General features: G+C 38.6%; 1 protein-coding gene across 1 annotated transcript in view; it reads left to right on the top strand.

Moving 5' to 3' along the window:
* TMEM132D (transmembrane protein 132D) overlaps window positions 1-26,220 on the top strand; it is a 257,878-nt gene that overhangs the window by 44,744 nt on the left and 186,914 nt on the right. The window contains exon 2 of the mRNA XM_086761324.1: window positions 14,224-15,112. Within this exon, the coding sequence (XP_086617450.1) occupies window positions 14,224-15,112 (889 nt within the window). The remainder of the gene's footprint in view (window positions 1-14,223; window positions 15,113-26,220) is intronic.

Below are 26,220 nucleotides of genomic sequence, written 5' to 3'. Positions count from 1 at the left end.
TCAGATACTTGTCTACTACTTTTCCTCTTAGCAAGTGTTGTGAGAGTTTTTGGTCTTTACTTCTTCTTTTTTCCCCCCTTTAAGTAATGAGAAACCTTTCCTGCTCAGGTCTCAATCAACCTGCACTCCAATTAAGCTAACTGGCAACATATTTGATATTGTCCTTTGAAAGGACAATACGTTATGTAAAAGTCGCAATGCAAATCCTATTTATAAAGAAAGTCTGTTATGTGTTTGCGTGGTTTCTTTTTTTTTTTTATGTGATCATGCTTTAGCAGGGAGAGGAGAATTCAAACTATTTAAATTTGAGTATTAGTAATAACTGGTAATACACTACTTGCAATTATAGAAAACTGCTGAGCTACTCTGGTCTGTGAATGAGACTAACTTCATCTTTTGTTTTGTTTTTCAACCTAAGTAGGGGAAAAATATGTGCATCTTCTATTTTAATTTCAAGTTTCCTGTGGATTGTTAGTTTTATGCATAACCCCTTTCCATCTGGCATTATTTCAGCTGAGCTGCCTTGACTTAATTTTAATCAGTCTCCAAGTGCAGTTACCAGATCTAGTCTTCTTACAAAGAAGTAATTTGTTGCTTTGGGCCTTGTGACTGGAAGGGAATGATGCTTAAGCAGGGATGCACGTATAGAAAGGAAGACAGTGACTTCTAACACTCTTGAAATGTCAGACTGTGACCTTTAAAAAGGCTGAAAGAAACCAGAGGGCATAAGCCCTAAGGGATATTTCTGCATGAACAAGGGTGGGGGTTTACTATTTTTGTATCTATGAAAAAAGGTGATATATTGCTGCCTTCAGTTATTCAGCCCATGAAACTATGTGTTTTCCTAAGCAGAGACCACATTGTGCTGTGTGGAAACAAGAAGAGTCCTCTTTTCAGAAAGCAGAGCTGAAATAAAGTGCATGTTACGAATGTGCATCCTCTTAAACCTAAATAACTTGAAACAGTCATGCAAGATCAGTTCTTAAAAAAAAAAAAAAAAAAAGTAAAAAAGCAACAACAGCAAAGAAAACACCCCGCCCAGCCTCCACTCCTCCCAAGACAAAATCACAGGTACTGAGGGTAAACTGATCTGAAATCTCTAGCTAATGTAAGAGAGAAGGGTTTAGTTTCACACCGTATTTGAAAAACCTGCCTGCAGCAGAGAAGTCTTCTCAGGTTGAAGGAGAGTGCTGGTGCTGGTAATTACAGTGTGTTTCCTTGCACGGTATCCAACAGCTCTTCAGAATTAGCCTGTAGGTCCTGACGTGGTCACAATGCACGGTAATAGCAGATTTTACGTGATTTAGGGAAGCAACAGGCAGAAAAAATGCTAAGAAAACCACTAAGCTACTCCAGGTGTAAAGTATTTACTTTTAAACTTATGTTGCAGTAACAACTAGAGAGAATTTAGCTTTCTTGCGCTGAGGAAGGAGCTGCACACACATGCAGCAGAATCATAATATCAGCCTGAAAGGACCAGCTGTATAACTTCTTTAGCACATAATCTCCTTGCACTGCTAATTCTCATGGGATGCTATGTGCACTTCATCTGATGAACATTTTATTGGGAACATTTCTCCTACTTCTGTACAGTATATAAGATTCTTCACCTATTACCGGTATCTCCTCCCAAGATATTACCAATGAATCTGATCTGTCTTCCTTCTGCAGGTTGCATACTAAGGTACCAAAATTACTTAAGAAATGCAAAGTTCTTCACTTTCAATTACCATAGTATCAGTAATGCTACTTGCTATTTATACAATTTAAAGCCCTCAAGTCTTAAATTTTACATGTGGCACCTCTGTGAACCATATGTAATTTGGGAGAACACTTTTAATATGTCATTTTAATGCTTTTTCTTCTCTTCGCTTTCAGTGATGTGTCTTGCTTGATTTATTCCTGGATATTTCCTAAAGTACCAGGCAGTAAATGTCTGTACATTCTGTGATTTGTTTGAGCAACTCAACCCATTTTTCAGGGACCAGGAAAGAGATCTGAAGTATTTGTAAACTTCACGCATAGATATGTAAAGAAGCTTAGCTTAATTTGTAAAACAAGAAATAGCAATATAAATTAGATTAAGTAATCAGTACTTTTCTGCTCGGTGGTAATTATGTATTTGTTGCCTTCTAAATACAAATTTACTCCTTATCTTTGTTATGTGATAGCACAACAGTTAGTAGTAATTTGTGGATCATAGTAACTAGGCATAGAAATATTTGCTCAACTATTTATTCCATTTATCCAGTGAATTGATTATTATCAAAATAGGACAATGAGAGGCAGCTAGTATGTTCAAGAATCCTTCCCTAGGTTAAAAAAAAATTCCAGTACCTCTTTTACATGCCAGTTTAATAGAAAGGCTGTGGATTAAAATGGAAACACAGAATAGTTTTCCTGTGAAAGTAACATTCAAAATGTAAGATGGGGTTTGAGAAGAAAGTTTGGAGGCTTTGCATTTCAAACTGATGTTCTGGCTTTAATTCTTTTTTTTCTTTTTAACTTCTAAAGGGTAACATAATCCTTTTTAAAGGTTTTATTAGATTTTTTTTTTTGCTTCTCTGTTGTAGTGATGAGGTGAAAAAATGAATGTCACTTTGGATTGATCAGAGAGAATTTGGGGTTTTTTTGATCAGTTTAGCTGGGCATCTGAGAAATCAGGGTAGAATACAGCAAACTGTGGCGTCAGTTGTATAAATTAGCCATACTGAATAAAATGCAGGGGCTAGTGCAGGTTCCAAATGCAACTTAAATCGGGTAATGCCTTTCTGTTGGTTTTCTGCTTGCAGACAAATTGTACCCATCTGTCTTGCTCTCCCTAGTAGATACTGCTGTTTATTCTGTAGACATTCAATTAGAGAACTGCATCTTTTAATCTGCTACTTACAAGCAGTGATGAGAAGCATTAGTCAATTGTACAATTGCAGAATTTATTTGGTACAGACTTAACATATACAACTTAGTGTGTTTGCTTGCAGTAGGATTTGTTCTTAACTACACACAAACACAGATGCTAAAAAGGAGTTAAACTATTTCAAATGTGCATATGGATTCACCTGGGCAAATATGCATCGAGACACTCATCAGGATAATTGTTCTGAATGCTCAGAGAACCTGTTCAGAGAAGCCTCCAAGGGCTTGCTGTGACAGAGACTTCTGCTCTTTATAAGTGTGAAGACCGGCTTGGCAGAAAGTATATCTGTAATTTGTTTTAAATGTAGGATTTCTGTTTCTGAGCTTTCTATTTTATGTTTTTCACCACTGCTTCTGAAATCTTTTGTTCAAAGCTTCTCAGTGGGACTAGCATGCAAAACTATTCATGCCCAAGTAGCAGGGATTTTTAAGTATCCAAGATAATTGCAGGGTAGGGAAAATAATCTCAAGCTCTCAGTGCTTCTTGTGCAGCTCCACTGCAGTCTTTATTGCTGCTGAATTTCAAACGTCCTCCACATTCTCCAGGAGGAACTTCCCTCCAATTAAATAGCCAGTCTCCCCGGCTCCATGTCTCATGGCATCCTCCTTGGAGGATTTTGACTGTTTCATCCTGGTATAACATTCCAATTTCTAGTCAGGCTTCAAGAAAGCAAGGTATTTAGCTGGGGCAGATTTTAATATGACCTTTAGAATCTGCAAGGAGATGTACAACTGGCTCAAAATTGACAGAACAGACTGCCAAAGAAAACATTGGAGACTTTGTCAGGCAGAAAAGAAAAATAAAAGAGATCTAGCTTATCTTTTTATTTTTAGGTGTTTACAAGTGTCAAACACTGTAGCATCCGTACCAGTATCAGCTTATCTCAGACTTTTAAATAGGTCTGAGAAGTAAGAGAAAGAGGATGATTTGAAAAGGTGGAATCAGTTTCTGAATAAGACTTTGGAGATTTACATAAACAAAGAACTTTTCCTAGATTTGGGTAAATAAATACTAGGTGAGTTCAAGAGTTCATGCCCTTTAGAGTTTGCCTGGTTAGGGGAAAAAAAAATTATGGAGCTATAAAATAATAACTTCAATCCTCTTAGCTCTTCTGTCTATTACACTTTTGAGAAAGTGGAGAGAATAGCGTGCTGGTTTATTTCCTGAAGGACAGAAAGAATTTAAAAGATGCAGCAATGTGCCATGTATTTGTAAAACACATTTCGAAAGAGGCAAAACATTTCATGACAAAATAAACTGTGAAGTTGCAAACTGTCTTTGTTTTTAAAAAACGACAATTCACAGCCCTGCAGAACAGTAAGTCAGGCTTTCAAAGGTATTTTAAGTGTAAAAAGATGCATATGATGCATTATTGAATATTTAAAAGTACTTGACCTGGTTAGTGACTAGTAGTGAAATTCTACTTGTGTCTTTAAGGTCTAAATACAGTTGAAAAATTAACTCCTAAGTAAATAAATCAGCACTCTGCAAAGAAGCATAATCTGTTGTGTGTGTCTCTTGCACTGGAAAATAGAGTAGTAGTCTCTCTTAACAAGGTTGAGGAGTTCTCTGTGTTAACCCTAAGCAGGATGCTATGGATTCGGGAACACTATGCATTCCGGTGTCCACAGTGTGTCTATACCAGAGACTATAGTGAGGAACAGAAATACCCAGGCAGCAGTGGTACTTAGCTCTGGCTGTGTTCCATGCCACCAAAGTCAGATTCTTGTATCTGTGCTTGTGTGTGTACGCGTATGTATATATGTATGTATATTCTGTGATGCGCTCCAATTTCTAAACTTTTCAGGTACCCATTTCAGGTACCCATTAATATCTTCACTTCCTTCTGAGAATACACTTGAATATTTTTTCAGTTGCGCTTTCTTTAATAAATGTAAAATGGTTATGTATTTAGTGAAATATTGCTAATTTTATTGACATTCCTGGAAATTTACTGCACATACCAGCATTATGATGTTATTTAAATAAGACTTTAAAAGACTTTTATTTTCTTTTTTTTTTAAATCTTGTTAGTGAATGTAGCAATAAAAAAAAAATCAATATTGTAATTGTTGGTTGTACAAATTCAGCGTTAGGCACACAGCCTACAGCAAGATGTAGAGGCATGATATAGATTAACAAATTTAACATTATTTAAAAAAAAAACCAAACATACTCTGGAGAGGGGAGAGTGATCAGCCAGCAGCCACAAACACTTCTGTGCTGCAGTTCACATTCCACTGGAATTGGATTAGTGTGTATAGATGTGGCTTCTCTCATAAAAGGCCGGCAGCAGAAACTTTTGCTGAGTCAGGTGTTAATGCTTAGAATTATTTTCCTCCAGTCACTAATGTCCTGGTAGCAGACCTGCAGCCTCCACACAGTCACTGGTATCTTTGCAGAAAACGAAGGGGGAATTTTACAGACATTTGAGGCAGAATCTGATCGGCTTCTGATTGTCTGAATAGAGTCTCTTTAAGCAGTACAAGGCTGTTCAATGCACAGTTCCGTAATTCTGCCTCTGTCACGAGGAAATTGACAATTGATGCTGGACTCCTGGCGCTCTGTGCTCCCCCACTACCCAGCCATACTTTCCTTTTGTTGATTCCTAAACATAATTACACTAGAAATAGTGTTTAAGTCAAGATACTCCAGCAAAAATTTCAGCTTTCTAAATTCGTGGAGGGTTTTTGGTTTGTGGGCAGTGTGTGTTTGGTTTTGTCTTGTTTTTTAAATCTTTGAAGTCTTCATCTTTTCTCTTTTCCTCTGTAAGTAGAGGCATAGGAGGGGAGGAGGGACAGAAAGGGAGATGAAACTATTGCCATTGAAAGCTTGAGAAATCTTTCAATGTGCTAGACACTGGAGCACTAGACACTGGAGCCCTTGTACTCTTACATCTTTCCCCATTAGGGTGCCTTGAGCCATAAGTGTATGGCACCTCACTTAGCACTATTTTAATTAAAAAGAGATTCTGTCATTTTATGGTTCATTAAATACATGCATCAAAATAGGCCAAGAAATGGTGTGTGTCAGGGTGGTCCGGTGAGTTACAGTGATGAAAGTTCACTGTTTGCTGTAAGCGGTGACACACTGAAGGGAGGGATGCATCTTACCAAGTCGGGTACCTTCTACTGCTTGAAATCACGTGGAGCTGATGGACTGGGGACAGCCCTCTGTGTGATTATTGATGTTTTGCATCTGGACTGTCAGAAAAATGTTCCTAGCCAGTCTTTCCATATCATCCAGCAGTTAACATGACTGTGGGTTTTTTTGGGGGTTTTTGTTTAGTTGTTTTTCTTACTGTAAACTTAGTGGTGCCCATCAGTACTTTGTCCTTTCATGTTCAGGCTGACATCAGATCTTGCATCAAATGCTGCTGTATCCTTTTATCTTAGTACTTTTCTCTGTAATTATTACTTCGCTGCCTTTTCAGATGGGAACTTGCTTTGTTATATTGATTTTTCTCTGATCATTTTTATATCGCTTGGTAATATAAAGGTGTATGTGTTCCTCTGTGGCCCTTTTTTAAATGTTTTTTTTTTAATCTGTCTGTCAATGTGAATAACAAAGTAACTTCAGGATTGTTCATTTCCCTCCTAATGAACGATGAGGTGTAGTCTGTCCTGACATCAATGATTAATTTATGAAAGTTTCTTCAAACTTCAGTAAAATGTGATATTCAAAGAAAATACTGTGTCATCAGACTATAGTGCTGGTGTTAAAAAGACCTTATTGGACTGATTATCAGATTCAATGGGCCCATTATAGCAACTGGGAGGACAATCTGCATCTGTGAGTGTGTATCAAGGATGGGCACTTATAAAACCATCAAGTCAAATAACAGAGTTATTTCAGCCTTATGTTTTACAGAGCTGTGTAGAGAATAATGTGATCACTGAACATTTTTATGTATAATAATGTCTTAATAAAGAAATACTTGGTTGTAAGAAACTGGCTGGATTCAGGACAGGAAAACTTACCTGTTGCGCTGATCCTGTGAAGTGCAGCAGGAGCTCAGCGTAACACTGGATCTGTGTGCTAAAGATGTAGTGGCTCAGCTTCCTCTGTGACCTGTCTGTGGCAGAGATGTTGAACAAGTTTTCTTTTTTGGCTGATGTGACAAAGTAGCGGAAGACTGCAAGAAAACATGGCTGATTTAGTTCTCAACTCCACCCGCCCTTTACATTTTCAGGTTTTATAAAAAAATTGCTGTTGAAAAGCTTGTTGAAACGTCCATATTGCATAGTGACTACAGAGGGGAATAGGTGATTTATGACTGGTTTCTGGCCCTGAATGCATACTGGCTTTATGGCTTTTGGTAAACCCCATCGCTATTTTGGCATAATTTCCAGTTCTTAAAACCCTGTCTTTTAACATGAATTGTGGATTATTTCGGGCAAATACTGCTGCTTCTGATGAAGTCTAATTTCAGTTAAGGCTTCTGGTCACAGAAATAATAAAGATTTAATAATATAATTAAATGCCCAGAATCAATGCTAAAATGAGATGGTAACTAGGAAAGAAAGCTAACCTGTCAAACTGGATACCAATTGGTTCATTTTTTTGGATGCATATAAGGTAGTATAACCTGAAAGAAAATTAATCTTGCAACTTTTAGTTTCTTGTCAAGGGATAACAGCAGCAAAAAATTGTCAATGTGCATATCTGTGGGATAGATTCCTGTGTTCACGGCACCAAATCATTAAAATACTTTCCTAACTCTGTGTTACTGCACAGACTAGGTGTGTGGCTGTGTGAAAACCGTTTCAAAGAAAATTACCTGCAGTAAGATCCTGGGTGGGTTTGCAGGACTTTGGTCGTGTGGCGCAGGGTGTTTCTTCTGTGGTTTCATTTCTTGCCCTGTAATGCATGTGAGCTATCAACGTTCTTTACAGCCTATTGCACTGTGCGGTTCTGTATCTACAGTGCTCCCTCCCTCTGGACTTCTTGTGACCTTTGAGCACCACTGCAGAGCGTGACCGATGAACAACTTCATTGCTTTTAAACAAGCGAGATGAGCAACTGCCGCAAAATCTGTATTGCCTTTCTTTGTCTGAGAACCTCCCATCAGTTTGTCACTATGTCATAAAGCTGTTCTCAATAAAGCACAGCACTTAATCAAAAGCTTGAAAATGCAGTGGTAATTGTTCTAAGCAAATTGAAGCTGCCACAAGATTGGCAAAAGAGGGAACACAGTCAGTCATCCTCAGAAAGCTCCAGTTCTATCTATTCATGTGTAAGGGCTGGGCATAAGGGTGCTTGAACATGGGGAGGAAACATGACAAGCAACCAACAAATCCTCTGAGATGGAAATGATTGTACTCAGATATTAGTGTAACACAGTTTTAATTGACTCTGTCCATAGTAAGTGACATATCCTGGCAGGATAGATAATCCCTCTGTTAAGAACTGAGATGCACTGGGGATGTGTCCTGGTTCCTGCTAGGACAGAGTTAATTCTCACCTGAGCTGGGTGAGGAGCTGGAGCTGGTGGCCCCTGTGGCTGGGGACACAGCTGGGACAGGTTACCCAAATTGGCCCAAGGGCTGTTCCACACCTGTGACCTCATGCTCAGTGCATAAAGTGGGCATGGTGCTGAGGGGTGGGTTTTGCTGCTCAGGAGGGGGCCAGGCATCAGGATCCATTGTGAGCTCTGGTACTGTAAATTATGTCCTTAAGTATATTGTTATTGGTTTTGTTTTCTCTTCCTCTGCTGTTCTGTTAAACTGTTTTTATCCCAAACTGTGAATTTTGCCTGCCTTTCTTTCCCAGTTCTCCTCCCCATCTTGCTGTGAGGGGGTGGTGAGGGGAGGACTGAGCGAGAGACTGAGTGCTATTTTAGCTGCTGAGTGGGGCCAAACCATGTCAGGATGGTATTCACTGTGTTTATAGCTTAGCTTTAAATTGCATCACTTTTGAGCATTGGTGGATTCAGCCACTTAACTAGGTTAAGACTGAAATGTCTTAATTTTTCAAAGCTGAACATGAAGTTTTATTGGAGCAGACATCTTTGTAACATTAGTTTCCAGATTTGGAAATAGATCACACTACCAGATACTTTTTTTTTTTTTTTTTCCCCCTTTTGGTCTAAAAACTATTCCAATGCATAACAAACCTAGGAGAGCAGAACTGTTCAGATGATTCAAGGAGAACAGCTGAATCTAACTAAAAAGGTAAAATTTCTGCCAGACTGGAAAGAACCACTTATCTCAATCCCAAAGATACAGCAGTAAACATAATCTATTGCATTACCAGTCTGAGCCTGCAGTTGGTAAGGCAATTTTCCTAAGAAGCTGTTCCCTTCAATCTACAAGAAAAAGGCTGCTTTTTTTTTTTTTTTTTTAGAAAAAAAAAATAGTAGCATTATGTAACTGCTTGGAAGAGTGTTTTGTTTCTCATGAATGCTGGATGATCATGGATTGAATAGTTTTAAAAATAAAGTAACTGTTAGGACAATGAAATCCCAAGGATCTGGCAATATAGAATGGAGTTAGTGGTCTGGCAGATTTCTTCAATTTTCTGAAGCCATGGTCAATAACTTTGCAGTAAAACTGAGCTATGAATAGTGTTTTTGTCATTGACTGGAAGCTGCTATTACATGATAGTAAAGAAGTAAAGATTTAAGATTTTTAGCCAGACTGCAGTACAAAATTAATAGCCTAATGAAGAAAGCAGTATGACCTTTTTTGAAGGTAAATGCAGTGTGTTTACAGTGTCGTGTTCAGGGATATATCATACACAGAAGCTTTGGCTGTGCAGGAAGAGACTGAATATGCTGCCTTTTCATCAGGTTTTTTTTTTTTTTTTTTTTTTTTTTTTTTTTTTTTTTTTTTTTTTCAAATTCCCTGACCTGCAAAGAATTTGCTTCTTCCATCAATGACAAGTATTTTTCAAACAGTGTCAGTCAGGGGAACATTTACTAAAGAGAGAGGAAGGAAAACCACCTGACTACAGAATCTCTTCCCAGGTGGCCACTGATTGAAATCCTCCACAAACCTTTCACAGCATGAGAGGTCAAATACAGACAGAGTTGTAAGGGACTGAGAAATAATAGCTCCTGTCATAAGCACAGCATCAAAATTAGATTTTATTGGTTTCCTTCAAACTGTTGAGGATCATCTCCTGAATCCTGCATGCTGTAATGCCACTCTGCAGTTGCAGTAGATTGTCTTCACCAGACCTTGCAGTGGAACAGTTTATTCCAGTTGAGGGTCAGTCCCTCGAGATTCAGCAGCCCTGTGAGGCATCACTTGCTCTGGTCCTCTGGAAGAATCTGCTTTTTCCTCTGCAATGTTTCAGCTTAAGATAAACTGATCTTCCAGCTTGCCACAACTAGTCTATTCAAAGTTGACCGGATTTCTATGGATCATAGGAATCTATCCTTATATGGATACATGGATAAACTTCTCAAAGTTTGTTTTAATCTCTTACCTAAGCTTTTTTCTTTTTTAATTGATGCAGAATGTGACGTACTCTGTGCCATACATTCACACAGAGAACTAGTGAAGCTGGTTAATGTACTGCACGCTTGCACTCGGTTATTCTGCTGCCAAGTTCCCCATGTAGACAAGCCTTCAGATATTGTGATATAGGAAAGATAAACTGCAGTTCCCAAATTTAACTGTATTTTTTGTCTTGATTTTTTTTTTTCCTCAACAGCACTTCAGTTACCTGTCCTTTATTTTGTTTAACATATTTAAACTGAGAGATTCATTGTGTGATTCTTGTCTTATTTATTCAGCTGGGTTACTCCTGTGGAATTTCATTATGATGGTATATATCTAATATTTGGGGTAGATGATATGAATAAATCTTTAGAACTCACTTTTATGCTGGGTCTTACCCAATAACATACAAAAATTGTAGTCTTCTGCAATTCTGCCTTTGTAAAAACATGCATAATTTTTACAAAAATAGTCATGGTTGCCATTAAGGATGCTGATAGTTTTTGTTTTTAATTTTCTATCCTTCAGAATCCTTAATAAACTTTCACGGTCAAAATCCAGATGGTACTGCAGAGCTCAGTGTAGTTTTTCTGAATTTTTTTTCTGTTTGTGCTGATTATAACTCTCCCTAGATAAAAGTGTAAAATTGTTTGAGTTTTTGGCCTTTGGCTGTTTGGAAAGCTGCTGTCAGCTTCCAGCATAAGCCAGTTCATATTCAGTGCACGGTCCACCCACCCCCCCCCCCCACGGTAGGGGGAAGTGCAACGGCAAGCAACCAGTTTGCTGTTGCCCAAAAACTTGAAAACCAATGGACCCCACTCTTTCTGATGAGATTGTTTTCTTTTTTTTAATACACAGTTCATCTTCTAGTTTTTTGTTTGTTTTTTTTTTAATTTGTGTTACTTTCCTATTCTGAAGAGTGATTGATTTACAGATTCTGAGGGACATTATCCTGTGGAGATGGGGAATACAGGGGGAAGATTTTTTAATCCCTTAGATAATTAAGCACTAAAATAAATGATTAAAAAATTATGAGGTGAAACACTCTGTTAGTTTTAATATAAAAATAATGTACTTCTCCCTGTGGAATGCAAGGGAGGGAGCTGCAATCAAAATAAGGGAAATAAAAAATTGAATACCCTGAGCCTTTTTCCTCTCTCTAAGTTGCCTCCTTGATGCCTTGCTGTGTTTAATGGTGCTTTGCCAAACTGTTGGGAGGAGTACAAAAAGAGTGTGGAATTTATAAATGGGACATTAGATGGAGAAACCATGTTATGGGCTGGGTGATCTGAGGAGTACAACAGCAGAACAGATTTCGCCTTAGGGCTGGATAGGAGAGATGCTTCCCTGAAACTCTAAGTACTATCAAAGCCGTTTAGAGTTGTTAGAAATCTTTGTTGGGGGATTATCTAGCAAAAGGTCTTTAAAAACTTCATCTGCTATCAATGAATATCTGGAAAGAGAGTGGGAGCTGAATGCTGAAAGGACCAAGGCTAAAATAAAGGGTGTTTTTTCAGGCAAAGAATCTCTGCAGTTTACTTTTCATTAAAAATAAGCAGAAAAGACTTTGAGTGTGACTTCCTCTAAACTGAAACAGGATCTAAGCTGAATTTTCCACCTCTAGGGATCATGGGACTTCAGCCTTTTATGGCTGGAGCAACTTACAGTCTCATACGATGATGTGTGCTGAGGCCATCCAGTTCTTTAGATGGAATTTATTTCTAATTCTGGGTGAGGTTTAAGAGTTGACATTAATTAAACTTTTAAAAGTAAAGTTTTATTTTAATTGTTTATTGGGAGAGGAATTTCAGTTTTTCAAGATGGAAAGAAATATTTCCAAAACTGTAAAACTCTTCTCTGCAATCCTTTCTTCCTGGCCTCTTTTGTTCTGAGATTTGTTATGTCTGTCTTAACAGCCTAATGATGCCCACTTTTATCTAGGGTTTGTTTATGTTTCGGGTTTGGTTTGTTGTTTTCCTTTGTTTTGTGGTTGGGAGGTCTTTTTGTGGTGTGGTGGTGGTTTTTTTTTGGGGGGGGGGGTGTGTGTTTTTTTTTTTTTAATTTATTTAATTTTTTTTTAAATAGCCAACTGGTTTTGCTTTTCCATATGGAAAGTTCTTTGCTCCAGTTTTCCACTTTATTGTTTTTTATTACTTGACTGAGACTACAGCCTTGTTGTTGTGGGTGATACTCTTTATATACAAGTAAGATACGTCTGTTTTGTTTGCAGTCTACGCAGATTAAGGGTGAGGGGAAATAAAAAGTAATACTTTTATTTGTTGAACATAGAACAGCAGCACAGCAGAAGCGACTTATACAAAGTCAATGGCAGAGTGAGATTTCTTGTGTTAACTGCTTTCTTGTGGAGGTGTCTTGATGGGTGTGCTGGTTATGGGTGGCATCAGTGTGGCTTCCTCACCTGCAAAGGTGAATTCCTCTTTCAGGTTATGCAGCCCACAGGTAAATAAGATGATTGCTGCTGTGAGAGGCATTTTCCAGATTGTTTCTGGTGAACACTTGCAGCCTGAAACCAGAGGTTTTTAGGAACTAACAGCACCTTCCCATAGGATTTGAAGATAACAAGCCTCTTCTATCCAGTTCTAGGATTTGCAATGAATTGCAGTGCAGAAGAGGTAGATGGGTGGTTAGAAGTAACTGCCATCAGTTTAGGCCACTGCGGTACTTGATTGGCAGTAAATATTTAAGTCAGATGCCAAACAAAAAGTAGGGACTAATAAAGCATTCGTGGACTAGAGCTTGGGAAACTGGGTTGCCTTTGAATGCCATCTGTGGTAACCCTTTGTCACTTTTCTGAATAAGGGTAAGGATTTGAATTTGCTGTGGAAAAAAATGTGATTTATTTCACAATTAGGGTGTGAAGACATAAGCATGAAGGTCAGATGTTCAAACAGGAAAGGTCTTATTGTATTTGCATCTGTATTTTTTAACAGTGTGTATCTTTACTCTTTGGGACTGACAGTTCCTAGAAAGGATGGAGAGCTTATTCTTTAATATGAGAGCTTGCCTCAGGTAATTGCTTGATGGCACGGTTAAAATAGATGTCTTGCAGTAAGAGAGGCTCAGTGTCATTGAAAATGTTCTTTCAATGTGCAGTGATGTACAGCCTCCAGATAATGCAGTTGTGTTAAGGAACAATATAGGGCTAGGCAACAACAGTGGCATTAATTCTCATAGTTATTTACAGAAGAAAAAACCTTCTTTTTGTAAAGGAAGTGAAATAGAAGGGACCATAAATTGGATGCAAATAAAGCTCCTTTTGAAATCCTCTAGTACCAGGGTGTTCTAAAGGAGCTTTTGTGTAAATGGTTATTGTGCTAACTTCTTAAGGTGAAATTCAACCTTGTGCAAGAAACCACTTAAAGTTCATGTGTTGTTTGAGAGTGCTGAAAAGAAGGTTGATGTGAACTCTAAGTGGCCCATGCACAGCATTTGATGTAAAATCATTGCATTGGTTTCCTGTACAGATGTAACTTTAGTGATCAAATTCCATTTTACAAGTGCCTGTGCAGTGATCTTAGGTGGCAAATGCTGACTGGGTAATTTTGCTCTCTAATAATGAATGCATATTGCAGGTGAAGATGTGACCTTTGGCACAGGTAAACCTACACAAGCCACTACATTTAATTTAGCTGCCATATAAAACATATCATAACCTATTGTTTTCCAAGCTAACAGGATAAGTCATCATCTACCCAGGCTACTTCTGCATGGATTGATGATGCTTGATATTGCCACAAATATCAGCTACAGCACTGTCAGTCCCCTCAGTAAAGTCAGTGAGGTTATATCACAGTATGACTTGAAGATCTGATCTTTTAAACTCTCCTTTCCTTTCAACAGTGACTGAGAGTCGAGGGATCCTGGAGAGTATACAGAGATTTTCTTTAATGCCAACTTACTTGCCCGTGACCTATCGTATCCACAATGCGGATGTTTCCTTCTTTCTTAAGGAAGCCAACCAGGATATTATGAGGAATTCTAGCTTGCAGTCTCGAGTGGAATCCTTTCTGATCTACAAATCCAAGAGGCCACCTGTGTTAAATGCCAGCTATGGACCTTTTTCCATTGAACAAGTAGTGCCCCAGGACTTAATGTTGTCTTCAAATCCATTTGGATCTACTAACAAGTTCTCCTTTAATTGGAAACTTAAGGCCTTCATAATGAGTGACAAAATTTACCCGAGCAAGCCCAAAGTCCAGGTCCTGTTCTACATCGTGGGCAGGGACTGGGATGACTATAGCACCACGGAACGGCTGCCCTGCCTGCGGGTGTTTGCCTTTCGAGAGACACGAGAAGTCAGAGGCAGTTGCAGATTGCAAGGGGATCTGGGGTTGTGTGTGGCAGAGCTGGAGCTCCTGCCAAGCTGGTTTAACCCCCCCACGGTTGTTGCTGGCCGTAAGAAACCAATGGATCAGTCTGAAGGGAGCCCTGTGGAGCTTTACTATGCCATACAACCAGGAGATGAGAAGGGGGAATGCACGAAGGAGGATGTAAGGAAAAGTAATGGGATCCGACCAGGGCGCAATGACATTGATGAGTCGGGACCTCCCTTGCAGAGGATTGGAAGTGTTTTCCTTTACCAGACACGTGCTGGCCCTTCTTTAAATGAAATGAGATTGGATGATAATATTGCCATCCAGTATGCACCAAAGACTGTCAAGCAAGGTGACATTTTGACTTTCCTTGTATCTATTGCTAAAAATTCAACAGAAGATCAGTTCACACTGAGGTAAGGCTGTTTTGTGTTTCTTTGGTACCTTATTTTTTGATTCTCTGCTCTTGGTATGGGAAGTCACTTTCTCATGTATAAATTACCTAACAATCCTTCAGTTGCTGCTCTACAGAAATTGTAGTGCTGTTGGTTGACTCAACGTTTCTGATATTGTTCAGTCTGATATTGTATGAATTGTCTGACATGAGATCTCTTTGAGAAAGGCCTTTTCTTGAAGTTGTCCTTTGAGTACTTCTTACAAAAATTGAAGTAGTAGAGCTGAGACCTATCTATGCTAATAGGAGATAACATTTAAAGTCTCCTGAGCTGGAGTTCGCAGTGCTCCTAATCTCTCATTGAGCTCATGTTAAGATCAGTAAAGCTCAAATCTGCAAAGGTATTTATAGGAAGTGAGCAAGAATTAGGCATCTAAGTAGGATTTATATGCTTAAACATCTCTCCTCACCCTGTTGTAAGCCTGGCTCTGTTTTATAGGATGTTTGAGGTTCCTAAGCATTATTGGTATACCAAAACCGTAAAATGAAAAATACCTGAGGGTGGTGGTGGTTGTTTTTTGAATGTAACATGAAATGCCACATTGACTTACTTCATTGCTTTCCAAGCATTGGGATATTACAGTCGGAAGCTCACTGTAACCACCAATACTATACAAGAAAGAACAGCAAAAATTGTTCTGTGGCAACTGAGAGCAAATGTGCATTGCACACAAGTGAGACTGTCCAGTTGTCTTTTCAAGTTTGCTACTCTGTGTTCCAGCGCTATAAACTAGGGTTGTGTGTCTGACACATGAGAGATTGATGTGTTCATTCTTTTATCCCTTACCAATGACTCATGTCAGCTTTTTTAGAACTGGAGGTAAATGTCATATTCTGGCTTCTGAAACTAAGACTGACTTGTCTTGAGTGTATGTTATAGAAATGACTATTGGTGCCACAGCTCACATAGGCTGACAAAACATGCCTCCAAAGGAGGAGGTGCATCATAAGAGGGAGCAGTGAGCTCCCTGCTCTGACCAATGTCACAGATGCACCATAGTCAAAGCTGTGCTGAGCATGAGAGATACTTGGTGCCTTCACCTAAGAAAATCGTATCCTACTCTGACTTGAGACAGAATACACTCTCTGTTCTCTAGTGGTTGTATATCTCCAACTCCAAAAATCTCTGGGTAAAGTCACCTAGATATGTTTCAGGGCTAAGTTATTAAAGTGGCACCAAGCTATAAATGTAACATTGTTGAACGTGGATGTATACCTCATATTGGAGTAAGGAGCAGGTCAGATTTGACTCCAGTGACCTAAGCAGTAAGGGCTCAAACTAGTAATTTAAGATTTTTTTTTTTTTTTTTTTTCCTCCTTCTGTTCCCATCCCTACACCCCCTCGGGAGATTTGTCCGTTTGCCAGAAAACCAGGTCATTTTTCCTTTCCAAGTGTGTGATACATAAACTGAATAACCACAGCGCTTAGTTGCTGACTTGAGAAAATTATTTCCCCTTCATCTGATAGAAGACAAACGCCAGTAGGCTATCTACTCTACTTACCATATCAAGTTTTCGTTTTCTGAGTCAATCTACCTAAGGTTTAGGTTGTTTTCTGAGTGACTAATTTAAAGACAGACAATCTGAGCTCCTCACAGTAAGCATTCAGGGATGCCTTTCTGTCTTTCTCTGTACTAATGACTTTAGAGGGATGCGTGCAGACATGCATGGAAACTTCAATTACATATGAAAATTTATTTAAATATAAGAATTAAAAACCTTTTCTATCTAAGAGAGATTAAGATTAAAAGCTTTCATTGTTTTTACCCTGTATATGCGGGGTCTTAGAAATGTAACATAAAAGCATCTCTGTTTCCATGAGTTGTGATCAGTTAGAAGTAGGGCTAGTTATAACCATGATAATTATGTTATACATAGGTTTATAAAGTTTTAAAAAATCTTGCTTTGTTTAAATTAGGATGAAAACTGAACACCTGAACTTCTAAATGAATGCTTCTAAAATTATTTTTCTGGAACAAAAAGGAAATTATGTGTTTGAATTTTAGCTTTTTATTTTGAGATCTAAGGTATCATAAACTGAAAAAAAAAGCTAAAAATAGATAGCAAATATCAGATCAAAATGAAAAATGTGGCATTTTCTTCTTCAAAAACATCAGTTTGCTGTTACCTTTTAAAAACATATACTACTTTAACAACCTGCTGTTTCTCATGTCACTTTCAGGAGTTTTGATTTCTCTTGACCTGCTTTTTCTAACAGTAACTGGCTTTCAGACTATAATTCGCTGCAATATCAGAGTAGTTATAATATCTGTTCTACTGTGCTTCTAAAACACAATTGCCTGTCTGTCTTTGATCTAGCTACAGCATGTCTGAGGTTTTATTTGATTATTTTCTCGGTCAGAATTGTGGTATCTATGTTCTGCATGGATTCCTCCATGACATGTACATAGCTAATTCAGTTTTTGGTGGTTGCTAATTTATATGTATCTTGTGCTGTAAGGGAAAAAGCAACTACCAGGTAAGAGCAAAAATTGAGCTTGATTAAATGCTGTGGGTCAAATTCTTTTCTACGCTGGGATCTCCTATAATCCCAGTGTCAGACAAGATGCAAAATCCTCTTTCATGGCCCTCTCAAGGAGTAATATTACTCTAAGCGAGTAGATATCCAAGTAGCCTTTCAGTGAATTAAGGCTGCATTTCAGGATTGGAAATTTTACATATCAATCTAGTATATCCATTATCCATAACTAAATGATCTTTAAAGATCCATTCCAACCCAAACCACTCTATAATTCTATGATTCTGCTGTATAGGTTCTCTATATCACTCTATTTGTGATACGCTGCCTGTTCTGGTTTCAGAATAGACTCTCCAGCTGGCATTATGTAAAAGCCATCAGAGACCTCTTCAGTCACCTAATTGAGTTTTAAGTCTCTAAAACTTTAAATTCTCTTGGTTTGTAGAGGTACAGACATTGGGTTAGGGTAGATTGAAAGAAACTTCATCCTGTTAGACCAAGTGAATATGAAGGCATGAACAGACCTGTCAGTTGAGATGGAGCAAAAAGGAGCAGAAATGACCTATTTGTGTGTATAATCAATAAAATGATTAATCCTAATACATAGGAAAGGATAACAGACCTTGTCCACTCAGAAATTATGAGTCTAAGGAAAAAACCTGCAATTTAGGGAGAGGAAGAGCAGTCTCTGGCCTCAGCTGTTAAGCAGAAGGTCCCTCTATATTTTCTGCATGATCCCCTTTCCCCCCTCATACGGATTTTCACCAACTGATGGACAGTTTTTTGTATTTCTAAATGAAAAAAGCGATGCCTGTTATGCAATATAAACTAGATGGGGGAAATGCAGAATTGAACATTAAAACCTATTACGTGTTCAGTTACTTCTAACGGCTATAGAGAAAGCAAGATGCCTTGTTTCACCAGACTGATTTTCAATAGGCTGCTTCGGAAGGGGGACTTAGCTCTAACAACCTCCTGGCTCTTTTCGACTTTGAGGTTCCAAGGTTTGGAAGGGAATCCAAAGGGTGTAGGGAGAACCTTGCTAGATCTGTAGTTTGCAAAGTCCATAGAATTAATTCTATCTAAAACTAGCAAGAGGCTAATACAGCTAGCATTGCCAGCCACTGTCATGTAATGAAGACATCAGATCTCTTCTTGCAGACACAGATTCGGTACCCAATAATCTGTAAGCTTCCAGTGTGACTTTAAGTGAGACAGTTAATCCACCTTCTTCTCTTTTCTCCTTCTCTAACCTGGCAGTGCTGGGAGCAGTGACTATTTCCATGCTGTGTCTTCTGATTGCAACCGCAGCACTGCTCCTTGGGACAAAAAGTGGTGCGCTGGTGGCTGTTGCGCACTGTGGTAGGTATTGGTCTTCATGGTTTCTGCTCCTATAGTGTAAATTCAATAAAACCAGCATGTGCTGCATCTATCTAGTCTCTTCTCACTCTGATCTCCTCTCTGATAAAGGAAAGGGCCCCTCAGCCCCCTCCTCCCTCAACTCTTTTTTTATGAGGAAATTGTATTAATTTTTATTTTGAAACAGTCTTTTATTTTTAGAAGTTCTACCTTGAGCGGCAGCAAGACTTGGAACTGTATTCATAAAGTGAGGCCAAGGGCTGCTGGCAAAATGCTTTTACTATTGCTTTTGCTCCAGTGGACTGGAAATCATGTCTTGAACAGATGGAAAGTATAGGATTTACAGGTCAAAAAAGAAGAAACAGCCATGCAAAACAACCACAAGTCAAAAATTATTCGTTACTACTGAATATTTTCTATTTCAAAACAATTATGTTTGCAGTAAACTCTATCTGCTTTCTAAGAGGAAATTTAGTCCAAGGGGAATGTTCTAGAAACTGCTAAAGACTGAAATATATAGGGAACACTACCTTTTTTTTTTTCTTCTCTCCTTCCTTCCTACTCCTGTTCTATGCAGTGGAAGATTTAGAGCAGTAAACGTGAAACTGATGGACTGGTTTTAATTTTGTGAAATAGTTCGATCATAAGGGCCAAGGTCTAGTTGTTTGGTTTTTTTAATGAGGTAGAGAAATTAAAAATATTTGTCTTGGCTCTGTATGGGTGTGAGAGTTAAAGGAAATAAAGGAGGGAGATAAAATGTAAATGACAGATAAATATGGAAGGCTGCTGTAGGCACTGGGTTGTAAGCTTTGACTGGAGCACTGAGCCTTCAGAAACAGACTGTTTTCTCAGTTTAATTCGCACGCTTGCTTCCTCTTTGGTCCTGGCCAAATCACTTAGCTTCTCTGAAGTCATTTTATCACTGTTAATATCAACAATTATTTGAAGATTACATGCTGTATATCTTCCCAGTGAAGCAGGGAATGCCTTTAAATGCCTTTATAAAATCAGTGATTGAATGTCCTGTGTCTTTATCCTATTAACTTCTCTCGATTTGAATGCAAATTGATTATTCATTGTATTCTTTGTAACTGGCCACGTGGGAAGGTTGAATGCAGAGCCACAAATAGTGTTGTATACCCTAGCCCAAAGAAAGCCGCTATAGAGCCTACAGCCATGTCTCTGACCAAATGCAAACCTCAAAGTTCCTTAACACTGACCAACCGGGAACATAGAGCTTATGTGGGCCCGGAGACTGTTTTGTCATCGTCTCACATGTTGATGACCAGAGAAGGCTGAAGGCTCTATCTTTCCAATCAAAAGGTATTGAAAGATCCCTGAAGTTTGTGGAAAATGTTCTGGTCCATTTTGGTTTACTATTTTTCTCCAAATGTCAAGATGTGTATGCTGAAAACTGGAATTGAAAAGAAATCTTTATCTGCAGTTTTTTTTTCTGAGAATAGAAAACATATAAAGTATTATTTCATGTCAGTCCTTCAAAATGCTGTCTGTATTTAATGCTTCAGAGATTCTAGTGTTACGCAATTACAACTCCTATTTGCTGCTAGCCCAAATTATTGCTGGTTATTAACACTATGCTGTGTTGCATACATTACAATTAACATACATACAGATGCTATTGTTTTCGAAACTTAGGAACATGAGTTTTCTGCATCTACAGTGTAGATATAGTTTTGTTCTGTTAACATGTTTTTACTGAGCCTAATAAATACAACCTTCCTTTTTCTTTTAAAGTCAACAGTATTGATACTTTCTGCTTGCAACCTTTTAAATTTGTTTTCCTGTTTCTGGAGATGAATCAACAAAGAAATGATAAAGATGGAATTGCCTTAAGGTACTTAATGTCAGGCGTAGATATAGTCATGAGTGAATAAAGTTGTAGGGTTGTGTGTGGTTGGTTTTTTTTTTGTGTTTTTTTTTTTTAACAACTATTCCGTTAATTATACTTAGTGAATCCTGTGTGCTAAATTATATACAGTTATTAGTCTTAGAGAAGTGAAGTTCTGAGAGCAGCTGATGTTTATAGATGGTCTAGTTTCCCAAATGTGGGTTTCCCCATTCTGAAGTGGAATCTGGGATACTGGAGTTTACCAGGACATTGGGAAATGGGCCTTTTTTCCCCTCATCCATCTCTTTTTACATTGTGATGTGAACTTTGCCAGAAACCAGAAGTATGACATAGCGTGCCAGGGTTAGATAGGGCAGCATGAAGCATCCCAGTGTGCAGGGAGGGATGCAGGCTCTAATGCTGCTCCTGTTTTCAAGAAGTGCATTCTGGTTTTATTTTAAGCTGCAATGTGGTTTGTGTTACTATTGTTGGATGTCCTTTTCTATAATGCTTAGCATATGAGGAGAGCATTGTATTCTTTGATTATCTGATGGAGTCCAAGTCCACAGTGGTTTGTTCTGAGTTGGTTTTTTGGGGGGTTTGTGGGTTTTTTTTTTGTGGGCCTTCCCCCCCCCCCCCCCCCCCCCCCCCCCCCCGGTTAATTAGTTTTGCCAGAAGTATCTGCAGTAGAAGAATAGGAGTAATTAGACCTTTCACTGAGCATTCAATAGCCTCACCTCTCCCTCCAGTGTAGCTTACAGCATGCACTGCTGTATTGTAATTGCTACACTTCTGACTTCTGGTAATAGCGTTTCATGATGGGAACTTGCATTTAAGGGCTGAGCTCCCCAGAAAGGAGAAGGTTTGAATATTGGGTTTTGGGGTTTTTGTGTGTTTGTTTGGGGTTTTTTTTGTTTTGTTTTGTTTTTGTTTTTTTTTTTTATTTTTTTTTTTGTGTTGGTTTCAATTCTATTTGAGAGAGAAATATATCCTATCAGCAATGAACTAGAATAGTCCTGAATTATTTAACACTGTATAGGATCTTCCTTTTGATGTGTGTATTTTCTCAATCAACATTAAGAATTTTGAAGGAGAATAAAACTCCTGGAAGAGATTAGAATTGGTTTCCGGTTAAAGAATCCTGCCTTTTTTTCCTCATATTCTTTCAGGTTCACAGCATTGTGGCCTTAAGTATTTGCTTTAGCTGTTGCTGCTGAGTGCATAGCTATTGGAAAATCTTTTCATTTGGAGGAAATCCAATTTAGCTTCACTAACAGCAAGAAATGTCCCAATTTTATACTGTTAAGTTGGTCTAACTATCCTAACATATATATAGTTTAGATATGTCTATATTTTTAAACCAAACTTGGGGGTCAGAGATACGTAGGTACCATTTTTATAAACTGTTGAGAGGGTTTGTGGTCTGTCTATGGTATTTTTAATGTTGTCTTTCTGATGATAATTGTGAGGAATACAGTGACTAGTGTGAATTGTGAAGCAGTGAATAAGCAATGCTCATGGATAATTGGGACAATTTTTCCTCGAAGACCCCTAGAGTTTAGGTTGCGTGAACCTCTTTCATGTGTCGTTTTATCTAACAATCGATCAATAATAATCCAGCAAACATGAAAAAGGCTGCATAAATACATGAGGGTAGCAGAGTCAAGATCATTAGCACTCAATTTATACAGCAAGAAAATTTGAACAAGACTGACATTTTATCAAGTTGCTTGTGTGCTCTTCTAGCACTAAGCTAAATCAGATTTTATTCTTAGTGCTGAACTAAATCATATTTTAGTAGTAGAAACAATCGGGCAATAAGTGGTGATCAGGAAGGTTACCAGCCACATAAAACTTTGTAATGAGATGGGCTTTTCTTTAGGCCTTGGATTATGTGGCTATTTCATGGTATCCCAACCCTGAATTTGCACCTCTTCTGCCAGAGTGAAAAGAATCCTACTGTGCGTTTTTTCACTTCTATAGCTTTGGTTTGTTCTGTCACTTAAACATCACCTTCCACATTCTGGTTTAAACAACTCCTAAAATCTTCTCTTTTCCACGACACACATAACTGACCCCCTCACCCCACACCCCCCCTTCTTTTAACTGAACTTTTGGCCTACTTTGACCAATTTAAAACTAAAGAGAGAAGAGGAATTAAAAAAAAAAAGAAAGATGCCTCTGATTCTTTTGAACTGCAACCTCTAAATTCCACCTGTTCCACCAGTGTAAAACCGAATTCAATATTTTCCCTGGGTTCTTTGTCCTTGCAAAGAACAGGGTAAGGAATGTAAAATTTTCAATCTGTTGTTATTTCTTCAGTTTTAAAAAATGCTCTAGATCACTGAGTTGGTTACCCTGACTCATGGTCACCAGGTCATGATCTCGTCCAGTGGCAATATAAAAGGCTACTGAACTGGAAATACACAGCCCCTTAGTAAGCATTAGCTCCCCAGGTTGCATTGTTTCCCCTGCCTTGTTACTTTTTTTGGAACCTTTACTATAATCTTTTCACCATAAGATGATACTATAGGCAAAAGGAAGTTTATTTTGGCAATATGACCTTAGCAGATCAGGAAGTCTGTATCTGATTATAGCAGCTTCTAGAATTTATATATATTATGTTAGTAGCAGGATATTACTCTGATTTTCAGAAGACATTTTAGTGCAATCAAGGTAACTTCAGGAGATCTGGTGTTTCTTCCATCATCTTGCCTGTCTCCTTAGCCAAAATTTGGTAAAATGTAAGGAATGACCAAAAGACAGCTTCTGGTGCTAAGGAAATCTGGAAACTTAGAACCTGCCTAATCCTTCAGAGGGAGAACAGGATAACAGATGCAGCAGTCTGAGTCTTCTTCTACACAGACTAGAGGCAAAGTGACTGTTTAGGAAAGGCAGCAATGCCTGACGCTATTTAACAGTACCTTGAGATTTTAAACAGCAAGATTACAGTATCCTCAAGGTTTCCAGGCCTTGTAGCTTGGTTTGCCCTTTTTGTAAAGGTGGCATTTAACAAGGTGAATTGCTCTGGGCTGACACCTCAGTCAGATTGTATTCGGTGGCATAAACTAGAGAAGTGGCATGTTGAAGTAAGTGGGAGTTATATACTGACACCTAAGATGATGACAGTCTTGTTCTTGTGTCTTTATTGTTTCATCGTAATAAATGTTATTTCCTAATATAAGCTTGTACAGTGATGGCCTTTCTAAAAGTAGTGGTGTGGTGAAATCACACCTCTGCTACTGGCTGGTAAATGGCTTCACTTTCAGACTTTTTTTTTCTTTTTTCTTTTTTTTTTTTTTTTTTCCTGCTGTGTTCAGCATACTGTACAAGTATGAATTAACTGTCATAGCCTGTTTATGAGGTAGTGAAGCAAATATAATTTTTCCCGTCTTCTAGATGAGAAAAAACTTTCCTGCATTTCTACGTGACTTGCTAATGGCCCCAAAACTGTCAGTAGCAGTATGGAGACAAGTATTTAAAGACTGTTGACTTCTAGGGCACTCTATTACCTCCTGTGGCACTGGCAGATTATATTAAGAAGAAAACAGTTATTTCTGTTAAAATTATTCCAGTTAAGATCCCCTGCCTTCAGAATCAGTCCTGTTGGCGAAGCAGGTGTAAAAAAAAACTAGAGACAGATCAAACGTTTCAGCTTGATAGCTCAGACATCAGTGGACAAGAGTAGGTGGATCTCCTTTAGGGAAAGTAAAGCCATGTCAGTATAAACAACTTAAGGTGCTGCTTTTGCCTGTTTATTACCCTGAACATGGAATGAGTAGCACTCTTTTGTGGGTTGGTCCTTGGAGTTCAGTGTAAACCTCATCCTCCAGTAAATCCATCAAAGTGTACCAACTATTGCTGGGTGCTTTCCTGACAGAGGAAAGAACAGGACTTGAGTCACTCTGTCCATCCCAGGAGTCAGCCTTTAGTTTGGATGCAATAGCGCATTATCTTCCTAACACCAAAGTTCTGTTTTTATCCCAGGAGGGCAGAAAGAGAACCTGCCTGACATGCTTTCCAGTCAACCGTCTTGACACAGGTAAGCCTGAAGGAAAGGGCACGGTGAATCTGGCCTCCATGTTTCCTAGGGATTCTGTATTTTTCCGTGGGCATGTTCTAACCACCTGAGAGAAAGGGATGTCTGCGTCATGCAACTATAAAACCTCCGTGATAACAGGAAAAAAAAAAAGTAAATTGGACTGACATGCATTTTGAGAGTATATTTTGTGTTTACATAGCTGCACAATTTGGGATTGCACTACTGAATTGCTGATCCAGTACTTTAGAATTATTGTTCCTGCTACATTATGGAGACATTGGGAGATTTAGTTAGAGAGAACTATTTGTCAATATAACTCTCATTAAATTAGCGAGATGAAGAACATTAGCAGAAATCAACTAAACTTGGTTATAGCTGGGAAATATAGGTTTGTTTGGTTTGGGTTTGTTTTGCTTTGGGGATTGTGTTTTTGTTTCTTTAGTTTTTTGGGGATTTCTTTAGGAGTGGGGAGATTTGAGGTACTACAAGTTAAATTTCTGGAAACAACATCTTTGAGTTTTATTTTCTTCCTGCAGAACTTCTCAGTTCTCAATGGAGAAAACATTAGAGGGTCCTTTGTGGTAAGAAATGAAACAATATGAAAGGCGGCTGTCAGGTCTGTGCTAGATAAATGGAAGACAGATGGTAAGTGTGATTGGCACTGACAGGGTGTGAGCTGCCTTGTTTGCAGGTGCTGCTCCTGTCATCCATCACACTTTCACCTAATAGTGGGAGATGTCACTGTGATGTACTTAAATCCCCAACTGACTGATAAAGTGAAGCCAACAGGAAGAAGGGTTTCGGTGAGGGCATTGTACTGGGAACAGTGTGACTTTAAGGTGTGTTAACACAGATAAAGAAACATCAAACATTGTGTTTTGAGATAACACAAAGAGTGTGTGCTGTTTTGCCGTGCACACGCTCTCCCTAATGCTGTTTGATCTGTGCAAGGATCTCTTATTGTTTTATCGGGACCAGGAGATTGTGCATCTCACACCAGTGTCTTCTCTGAGCTTGGGGCCAGGGACAGCCCTCACAGTGGGTCACTGCCCATCTGCCTCCCATTTCCTTGAGAGTAAACCAGTTTCATGCTGTTCTTGTGGGGCAAGGAGACGTGCACCTTGAGAAAGTTCAGAGGCTGTCAGTGCTGAGTTTGTGTCTGCTCTGGATGTCTATTTCTAAAGCAAGGACACAAGGCTTGCCAGTGCGAACTTTCTAGTTCTGATGTGTGCCTCAACCACTATGTGAACTCACACACTGAGGAACAAAAGACATTTCATCGGGAGGGAAGTAACTTCTTTGGTTTGAAATTATTGAAATGTTTTTATTTTCACAATGTTG

The sequence above is a fragment of the Chlamydotis macqueenii genome, chromosome 17 (assembly GCF_036417535.1).
Source record: "Chlamydotis macqueenii isolate bChlMac1 chromosome 17, bChlMac1.mat, whole genome shotgun sequence".
Taxonomy (NCBI): Eukaryota; Metazoa; Chordata; class Aves; order Otidiformes; family Otididae; genus Chlamydotis; species Chlamydotis macqueenii.
Note: the sequence above shows the minus strand (reverse complement) of the source record. Positions and strands in the feature narration are given on the sequence as shown.